This window comes from Acanthisitta chloris, unplaced genomic scaffold (genome assembly GCF_000695815.1).
Source record: "Acanthisitta chloris isolate BGI_N310 unplaced genomic scaffold, ASM69581v1 scaffold11502, whole genome shotgun sequence".
NCBI classification, from domain to species: Eukaryota; Metazoa; Chordata; class Aves; order Passeriformes; family Acanthisittidae; genus Acanthisitta; species Acanthisitta chloris.
The window spans coordinates 140-10,660 of NW_008661055.1; the positions used below are offsets into that span (position 1 = coordinate 140).

Sequence of the window (10,521 nt, forward strand, 5' to 3'; positions counted from 1 at the left end):
ACATTATTCTTTCACATAGTAAGATCCTACTATATCTCACTGAAACAAGTGAACAGTGGCCTGAACATTGTGGCCTTTTTTAATAGGTGAGCGTGTCTAAGTCAGGGAAAATACAGTTTTGTGATTCATGCTGGGGTCTCAGATGGTATGTTTAGCCTTATGTTTAGTAAGTTTAGCTAATGTTAAGTCTGTGGTGCTTTGATGTACACTAATTAATTTTAACTCTGAAGTTTACTATTCAACTTTGAGCATGGCCATATTTTGAGAACTATTTCACACACCTGTTGCCTGTTTGGTTTAGAAAGAGCTAAGTATTTAGTACTTTCCTTAGAAAAAGCATAGCAACTACCTTATTGTGGCTTTGATAAAGGGAGGCAAATAGCCACATGGTGGCCTTGTTATTATTTTTTGAATATTTGGAATTAGTCTAGTTTTACAGAATGCAAACTCTGCTGCTGCCAAAGAGAAAGAACACTGGCATCACTTTTTGAGTTTTGGGAAAGATTTTACTCAGGCTGATGCGTAGGATGTGTTCCCTTAGCAAACTGAAGGCTCTAGAAATGTGAAAAGCTTATAAGTACATTGAGTACAGCACTGGGATTCTCACTAAACCCTTGCAAACAGAAGAATTTTACCTGTTGACTTGGTATAAATTTCTCCATGCACACTTCATCTCTGCCTAAGTTTTTCTGTGGGTTTATCTTCAGCTACTTTCCCAATATTGTAAGCTAAATTGGAGGTGAAGAGTTATCACTTGTGTTGGGATTACAAACCCATGACTGGTTAACCTTTCTGCAGTTGTAGTGCTCACAGTTGTAGTGCCAAAGCTGAAAATGGTATAAAGGCTCCAGTATCAGAAGGCTCCATTAATCTTGGGATTGTGAGAGTAGGACAGAGATCACTTTATAGGGCTTAGTATGTCCTTCTGAGCTTCTCCCAGTTTTGAAGCGTAGTATAGAGAAATTACACATGTTGGGGAAGAATCAGATTATTCATTCAAATAGAGCTGAAGTGTATTGTGCAGCTTCATGTGCTTGCAAATAGAGAAAATCTTAAAATGCCATTTAAAGGTAATGGATGAAAGTAAATACCTGGCACTTATTGCAGCCCTTGGAGAAGTACTGTGCATTTTGCTGTGTAGCATAGCATGTAATTCTGAACAAAGTAAATTAAAGTAATTGGAAAAATATGTTTATGTCTTAAAACAGTATAATCTGCAATCTAGCACTGAGGCAGGATCAGAAATGTCAAGGTCATGTGATAGATTTCACCTCTTCCCACCAGTCATTATAGCATCCAAATGAGAAAGTTTGACTGAAGTGTCCTGTTCTAATAGTTCATTATAATTAATATACCAACAATCAATACTAGCTATGAGATGCTTGTTGGATTTGCTTCTCTGGAGAGTGGGATGGAGTAGATGAGTCCTTTGAGTCATTTAAACTTGTGGGTTTTTTTTTTTGGTTGGTTTTTTTTTCTGTGTAAACACACCACGACAAGCAGATCATCTCTGTTTTATCTGTGTTGCTTTAGTTAGGAGGTGAGGAATTGAAGCTATGATTTTTGCTTTGTGATATTTCATGTGAGGAGTGGCTCATTTTCAGTACTTTCCCAACTGTACTGTTGTCTGGCCAGTTGTGCCCTGTCTTAAGTTTCTACATTTGTGTTTTGTCCAAGATATACAACTTTTTTTGTGGTCTGTATTAAATGTCCTTTTCGTTGATTTCAGACCATTACATAAATAATCAAGATTACTGAAGTGTGAGGCTCTCCTCAGCATTTCTTAGAGCTCTCAGAGCTTCTTAGAGTTCTCAGAGCCACCACTACAGTGTCATCTACAAATTTTATAAGTTTATTAACTTCTGTCATCCAAATTGTTAATGAAACTGTTGTCATGGATTGTACCAGTCTTTTCCTAGCTGGGTCAGGAGATAGCTTCATTTAGACTCCCACACAATAGTCCCAGTTTTGCAACAAACACCTATCAGCACTTTAGTTTTGTATATACATCTAAAATTTTTGTTTAATCTGCTGCTGCATCCTTATTTTGTAACTAGAACTACATAGCATCTCCCTGTCAGGTGACATGGTGCCGAAAGCCTGCACATCAGGCATCATTGGTATTTTTTATTATGCTTCTGGTTTTCCCCACAACTTCCATGAATTTTTCAAGGTAATTCCAAAGGACTAGAGACCGAGTAAGGTCTATTAATGTGTCTTCATTATAGCATATCTTAAATGTTTTCAGAATTTACTGAAGTCATTCTTCCTTATTCTCACCTACACCTTCATCTCTTTGTTAAAATTAGTGAGATAGTTAAAATTTTCATGGAATGGTTGCAATTAACAGTTCTTGAAAGCTAACCGTTGTATGATCTGTAATTTTCAGTTTTAAGAGGTTTTGTGTAATTTCTAAAATAATCTTTCTTATATTTACAAGTCTTTCTCACTGCCTTTCCAAGTGATTTCCTACCTGGAATGTTTAACATGGCCCTCTTGATTTTCACCCTTGATTTTCTTCTATTTCTCTTAATCAGGTGCTGTTTTTTAACTTCCATAAATTAAAGAGTTGCACAAGGTTGTTGAAGATTCCTGATGCATGGGTAGCTGCCTCATTGGTTTAGCTTCTTTTTCTGTTCCATAGGGAGATTGTGCCATTAGTATATATTTTCAGTATGTTGTCAACTGCATTTTTCTGTCTTTCGCTTGGTGGCCTGAAATCAAACTTGATACTGTGCTCCTTAATTTGTTAAGTTTGCATCTTTTTTGGAAGTTGTCTTTCTGGTTGATTCAGTCTTTCATCTAAGAGAATAATGAGCTCTTAGAGGGTTTTTTTCCTCTTAAGTTTTGTGTTCTTAGTTGATTTGTGGTGCTAAGACAGTAGATGCACCTTCATCCAGCTTTCGAAGCCACAGTTATTTTTAACAAATTCTTAGTGTAGCATTGGCTTAACATTACACAGTGCCTTAAATAGTGCTAAAAGCGTAATTTATTCAAATGCTGAAGGCCTGCATATGTTGAGATGCACCTGAATCTTACACTATACATTGTATTTCAGATTGATAATGGTAATTTTGGTGGATGCCAGTGAAGGTTTGAGTTCCTCGGGTTGTTTTATACTGTCATAACTGTTTTCATCTGTCTGTCTAAAGTTGGAACTCAGACTTCCATGTACCCATTCCTTAACGTGTCTTTAATCAGTATAAACTAACAGATGCACAAGTACCATGTTTGATAATATTGGTGGCTGTGTGTGTAAAGAGAAATGCCAGTTCTGCCCATCTTTCAGAAGACTGAGTTAGTGTATAAAAATAACACTTCATGTAAGTGTATAATGTTTTAGTGTGCAACTCTAGCAATTGATATAATATTCTAAACTTACAAATAGTGTCATGCTAAATGCTAAGCAGAGAGTTCAGTAACAAATGAAACTTTAGAGTCCTCTCATGCTGTTAACCAGCACTTGTTGAACATTCATCTACTGTTTTTATCTTTGTACTTAATCCAGTGGTGTGATACAAGTGCTTTAAAATATTCATCACTTTTGACACGTGGAGAATATTCCAAAGTTGACTTTCTGAAAGCAGTGCAGGACTGGAGAACTGTAGATACCAATTTGTTTATGGTTACAAGTGCACTGTATGTCGTAAGACATAGCTCAATAATTTGAAAAATGCTATAAAACAATAGCAGGTTTTTATAGAAAAAAGACATGCCAGTTTTAATCTGAAGCACCAGAATTTTGTCCACTTGTGCTTTGATTGTTAGTGGAAATCAAAGTATAATTTCTGTGTTACCAAGACAGTAAGTCCTGTATTGCTGCTGTCTTCCAAAGCATTTTTTCAGCCTTTCTGGAAGCATTCTGAAAAGCTTTCAAGTAGCTTTTCTAATGGGTATGTGAGAGTGGATGATGCCATTTTCTGTTTTTATTTATCTTTAAGAACCTGCAGTCATTACAGTTTCATTCTTACAGCTGTCCACTGCCTAGCTCATAGTTGAGTATTGCTGTTCATATGCTACGAAAGAGTTATTTAAGTTAGAGACATCCCATTTGGTTCTTACAAGGGGAGTTATAATTTAGTATCTTACTGTCATTCTTACCTTGTACTACTGGATTTTATTTGAATTAGTCTAGTGATTTCTGTTTTATGGAAAGTACCCTGTGGCTGGTTATATGATGCAGTAGAACGAGAAGAGGAAAGGGAAGAAAGGTATCAGCAAAAATTACACCCTTGGGAATACTTTGTGAGAGATGGCATTATTAGTAAAAACAAAAAAAGTTTGATGGTGTTGATCTGACAAGCTGCTACCACCAGAAGTGTGTTTAAGGGTTAGTTTGTTTGCTTGGTGTTATTTTTCTTTCTAGTTCCTCTGATTTTAGGCACCTGTTCCTTCTCCATTTCTTTTTATTTTCTGGTTGATTCTGGTGGTTTTTGGCCATCATGAGCTATTTCCACACTAACCGGATGGAACAGTTTGTGTTTTTTTTTAACGAAGAAGTGGATGAATTGGTTTTGTGCCACATTAGTAAGTTATATAGTCTCACAGTGGGATCCGAATTAAATGAGAACTAGCCCAAAGGAATCAGTGGGAACTTGCATCCAGAAGAAGGTAGAACTGAGAGTAAAGGAGGGGATCTGTCCTTTTTTGATTATCTTTTTTCCCGTCTTCAATTCTTTCTTCCCTATCCTTTCCCTGCTGAAATACCATGCAGATAATTTGCTGTTCTCTGGAGTATTTTTCAGGAGCAAACTTGAGGAGATCAGGCACTGTAAAGATCACCTGCTTGAAAAAGATAATGCCAAGTAGTAGTGATGTTCCTCATAATTAAAGGATTTTTTTAAATGACCATCAAAAATCAACTATTATCTACTAAACTGTTTTCATGACTCCATTAGGGAAGAGATTCTGCTTCAGGTTAATTCTAGAATTTACTGCCTCCTCAATTATCAAATCAGGATTTCAAACAGTATGGAAAATACTGGTCTTTGGGCTACTCTTTGCTCACAAGAGGCAACCACATGGTAAACCACAAGTCATTTTTTCTACTGAAGTGATGATTTCTTTGTCATATAGCAGCTTGCTGCCGATACTCTGCTGAATTGCCACCAGTAAGCTGCTTCTCCACTGGGCTTCCTCTCCTCAGGCTTTAAACTGGCACTGGTTGGTGAGAAACCAGCCAGTAGATACACCTGTGAAAAAGTTTCAGATGTGTAAAATTGTTTTGTGGAGTGCCTACAATCCTCGCTTTTAGGTTGCCATTTCAACAAAATGTGGAGCCATTACTGCATAGGAATCCTGGAGCATCTGTAACAACAGGGAGTACAACTAGTTTTTTTTTAAGTCGTCTAGACAGCTTACAAAAATGTATAGCTGAAGAGGTATCTAGAAAGCCAGAGCTGAGGGAGGGCAGTTTCAGAAGCTGCTGAATCTTTTTTTTGCCACCCAGCATGTATTACTTTCTTTGTATGGGATTCTGAGGATGATAGTTATTTTATTCAGTTGCAAGGAGAGTTGAGAACAGAGTTCTGAATATACTTGTGTGTAATGATAATTTCACCTGCACTGGCCGTTCAAAACCTTGCTATGGCGCAAATACCATTCTCTTATGTACATCAACTTGGTTTTTAGAGGAAAAAAAGGCAAGCTCTTACTGCTTTGCTTTGCTAGAAATAGAAACACATTCTCATTTTGCTTCTTGTTGTTGTCATACTTTATTTTGAGAAAATATTGTAGCAAATCTAGTGTTGATGTTTGGGTTACATGGCAGAATGGACAGATGCATCCTGCTGGTGACTGTAAGTTCTGCAGAATGGGGAAGGATCCTGTTGTTCTTTAAGCCATGGTTGTCTAAAACTCTGAGCTCTGCATTAGCTTTTGTGTATTTTAATTGAAAAGAAAGATACAATTTGCTGCCTTGATTTGCTGTGTTCTGGAAGATCTGTGTGTGACTGTTCTTGGAATGATTTGTCAAAGGCGTGTGAGTGATTTCATTAGAAGCTGTAATGGGGCAACAGACTTTTATAGTGATTGGATGACTTAGAAATTTTTATTTTTGGGAGAATTCTATTTGAACCTTTTAATTCATGTGGTGAACCTCATTGAAAATCTCAGAGAAACAGTGGTCACTGTGGAAAAATATACGACTATATCTTAAGTAGAAAGACACTGCAACAAATCACCTGTATTTGTTTGTTTATATCAATATGGTATGTTTTTTGAGACACTGTTCATCAGCAAGTGCATTGTCTTTTTGACATTGTGTGACTAGTGCAGTTGCAAAAATGACTCACAGAAGTGTAATCTCTATTTTTTCCTTTGTTTTTATTTAAGCAGAAATGTTATGAACCAAATAAGGGCCCTTACGCTTGCACCTCAGCAGGAGGGAAGTGTTAAAGAAGAACCAGTTTCAGAAGATCGAACCAGACAGACTTGGCACTTTGACTGGGTATTAAATAAAGTGGATAACTCTGTCAGGAAAACTGGCCGCATCCCTAAAACTCTTCTTCTAAAAATATTCCAGGAAATAAGCAAAGCAGGTAAGTTGCTCCAGTTAAAACAAAATGAAAGCTAGCTTTCAAGCTGCTGTATAACGATTCAGCAAACCAAGGAAATGAAAGAGTTCTCATTTATTTTGTCTTTGAGTGTTGTTTAATCTGCTGCATATGTTGATGGACAGGCTTTAAATACTTTAGAGATGTTATTTTGCTTTGAATGCATATTTGCTTTTCCAGAGTTTTTTTGTCTTTGGGAATTTTTAGGCCTTGTAAAATTTCAGTGTGCTTTTAAGAAATCTTATCACATTGCCTTGCTTATGGTGGATTTTTAATCTGGCAATGCTGTACCTTCCTCATGTAACTGTGCACTCTGAATAAGGGTAATATCTTTGTTTTACACAGTATATTTTTGAAGTGTCTGTGATAAACCATGCTGTCCTTAAAACATTATTTGTTTTAAAATGGCACTGTAACAGGGAAATGGGGAGGTGATCCCCAAGTTTCCACATTCCCAGGTAGCTGTGGTTATTCATGACAAGAAAGCTTTATTTTTTTTGAATAAACAAAAAACAAATAGCTGAGGCATTGTCTATTCTGACAGGTTCAATACCCCTTTGGCTAAAAGAGCCAGACTACATTAGTATTTTGCAAACCAGCTGCCACAATTGATGAGGTTTGGTCCCAGCTAGGATGAGTCAGTGGAGATATTTGCTGAATATACTCACTAAGTATTACTGCCAATATTTATCAGTGGCAGCGTGTATTGTTTTGTTCAAGTTTTAATGATTGCTCTGTGTTGGTCTGGACTGTAATGGCTTCTATAGCTGGGACTGTGCTTTTAAAAGTTTTGTGTTTCACTGTGTAAGAGCAGAGTGTTCAATTCATGCTCTTTCTGTTGAACTACTGAGTTTTTTCCTTTTGCTTATGATATCCTTTCTGATTCTGTCTGCTTTGTCTTTTTTAGATATAAACCTCTAATTTGCAAGTGTGGGTTGGCAAGAATTTGATGTCTCTAAACTTCTCTGCAAATAATTCTTCACGATCTTTAACTAGTTCCACAGTTTTTAAGAAGTCATATTAACAAAAATATTAATTGCTGATAGTGTTTTCCTTTGGTTTTATAACTGTATTTAAAAATGAAAGCATAGAACCTCACAAGAGATTTAACTAGCATGCTGTTAGAATAAATGGCAAATATTTCCATATGAAAAATGTAGTCCTTTATTATTAATATTAATGAAACTGATTTAGCAGAAGTGTGGGAGGTTAGTGTTGATTTCTGCCTGTGTTTGTATTGTTCTTCTATTTCTCATTACAACACAAAAAATGCCTGAAGAAGGTGCTTACAGGAGTCCTCATCCTGCATCCTTCCATACTCATACAGCCAAAACTTTTACATTTTCTTTTGCCTTTCAGGGTGTTCAGTCACTAGTTATAACCCTGGCATTACGAAACTGAAAATGTGATGGCATTTTTATTGCATGAAGTAATTGTGTGCATGGATTTGTTAGTCAAGTGTGACTTGATGATATTTTATAGTATGGTGCTTTTTATTAGAAATTGCTGGGTTTGCATCTAAAGATGTGATTGAAAAAAAATTTATGTCTGCAGTTTATTGGGTTATCTGTGATAGATTCTGAGGTTTTGCCTTAGTTTGCCACAGGAGTGGTAGTGAAGTCCCATGAAGTAATTGTGTGCATGGATTTGTTAGTCAAGTGTGACTTGATGATATTTTATAGTATGGTGCTTTTTATTAGAAATTGCTGGGTTTGCATCTAAAGATGTGATTGAAAAAAAATTTATGTCTGCAGTTTATTGGGTTATCTGTGATAGATTCTGAGGTTTTGCCTTAGTTTGCCACAGGAGTGGTAGTGAAGTCCAGAGATGAGTATCTCCAGTTTATTGGGTAATCTGTGATAGACTCTGAGGTTTTGCCTTACTTTGCCACAGGAGTGGTAGTGAAGTCCATTATTAGAAATTGCTGGGTTTGCATCTAAAGATGTGATTGAAAAAAAATTTATATCTCCAGTTTATTGGGTAATCTGTGATAGACTCTGAGGTTTTGCCTTACTTTGCCACAGGAGTGGTAGTGAAGTCCAAGAAAGAGATGAGTTTATAGTTACTTTTTTGACATTCTGGGGACTAGTACATAAGGCAGATAATCTTACAGTTTGCCTCACTGCTCTCTACATGTAAATGATCTTTTATTTTATATTGAAGATGGTCAGAAGTAGAAGTTTACGTGTAGAATGTATCTGACTACCAGTTTTGGAATAGTATGGAATTGGTATAAAGTATTTTGACATTTTAGAAATTTACCAGCAAGTTATCTCTCTGTTAGGATGAAATGATCTAAGGATCTTAAATTGAGAAACTGAAAGTACTAGATAATCTGATTTTAAGGGTTTATGTTGTAATTTTTTAAAATTTCTGCTCAGCTGAGCTCATTATTGTACTAATGCCATGTTTGATTGCAAATGTTTCTCATGGTAGTGCACAGCAATGCCATTGTTTCAACATTTGGGTATCCTCTTCGGTAAAAGTCTTCAGGCTTGGAGAAAATTCTGTTCTGTAGAAAATGCTTAAATATTTCCGTGGGTCAGTATCAAATCTTTTTTCTAATCTTGGATACATAATTACTTATGAATAAATTTGTGGGTTTGTTCCACTTGCAGGGTGTCCAGGGAGTAACCAGACCTTGCTTTTGCTGCGAAGTTGTGGTGCTCTTTTGCCAGAGGTATTGGCACCTGAAAGAACAGAACTAGCCCATATGATATGGGACAAGATGAAGGAACTGGGTATGTTTGGTTTGTTAGTTCTTCTTGCAAGAACAATTCTGTGCTTTATTTACTTTCTTTGTAATAAACGACAATGAATTTTAGTAGCATTTAAATATTGGGTTATAGCAGGTTAGATTATAGTTATTCACGAATAAACAGTAGATTTTATTGTTCAGGTGAGAGAGCTAATTCTGGGAGTTATACTGACATCTAGGGGTGTTCATAAATCTAAAGATTTATTTGTAAGATGCTTAAATTGGACTTTTGCTTGATTTTTTTTGTTTTTGTATTTTACTTCTCTGTTAGATGTTACCTTGATATCTGGTGGGCTGAGTATTCCTAGTGCTGCCAGCTATTTTCAGATGCTGTTTTTATTTTAAGCGAGTTATTTATCTATAGGTAACGCATAGGTGAACTGCTTTTTGATAGTAGTATTGCTGAATCTGTAAAATAAACCCAGCTGTAGAGACTGTGGAATAGCATGCACAGGAGCATTGATGTTTTAGCCTTTTATAAACACAGGTGCTGTTAATAGATGTCTGATATTTCAAATAAAAGGAAGCAGTCTGATTATACATAACCTTCACGCACAGTAAAATTGACATGAAATTAATTACCTGAGAAAGCTATAAAACCCTGTTGAATTTAGAGAATCTACATTCACTGACTGTTGCTGAACTCTTTCTGTAGGTGCTGTGTATGATACAAGCCATTACAATGCTTTACTTAAAGTCTACCTTCAGAATGAGCACAGATTTTCTCCGACAGAATTCTTGGCCAGAATGGAGGAAGCTAATGTGCAGCCCAATCGAGTAGGTACCCTTTTATGATACCAACATTCTTAATAGTAGTATCCATTTATTGGATGGAAATCATTAACTTCCTCTTTTTGTTTTCTGTAGGTTACATACCAGAGGTTGATTGCTGCTTATTGCAATGAAGGTGACATTGAAGGAGCAAGGTATTCTTTTGCATTTATGTTTAAAAGGATTTCCACAAAGTCTGTTTCTCCTATTCCTTACCATTCATGTTAAAACTAGTTTCAGTGTGAGTCTTAGAAACTGAGCAAAGCAAAGGAGGATTTTAAGTATATTTTAGCCAAGCACTGAAGAGCAGTTTCTTGGAGGGAGCTGAAATCTGCACAACGCAAAATAAAAATAAGCGATAGACCAGCATGTTCAAATCAAGAAGTATTCACATTGCTCAGATATAACTTGTATTGTCATTTCTAGAGCCATTGTGAA

The 10,521-nt window shown here is 36.2% G+C and overlaps 1 protein-coding gene across 1 annotated transcript in view; it reads left to right on the forward strand.

Moving 5' to 3' along the window:
* Nucleotides 1-6,340: 6,340 nt before the first annotated feature.
* The window catches only part of LRPPRC (leucine-rich pentatricopeptide repeat containing), a gene marked incomplete at its 3' end in the record, with an annotated part of 51,721 nt that continues 47,540 nt past the window's right edge, over nt 6,341-10,521 (forward strand). Inside the window, exons 1-4 of the mRNA XM_009070087.1 lie at nt 6,341-6,539; nt 9,173-9,295; nt 9,968-10,089; nt 10,180-10,238. Coding sequence (XP_009068335.1) covers nt 6,344-6,539; nt 9,173-9,295; nt 9,968-10,089; nt 10,180-10,238 — 500 coding nt within the window. The remainder of the gene's footprint in view (nt 6,540-9,172; nt 9,296-9,967; nt 10,090-10,179; nt 10,239-10,521) is intronic.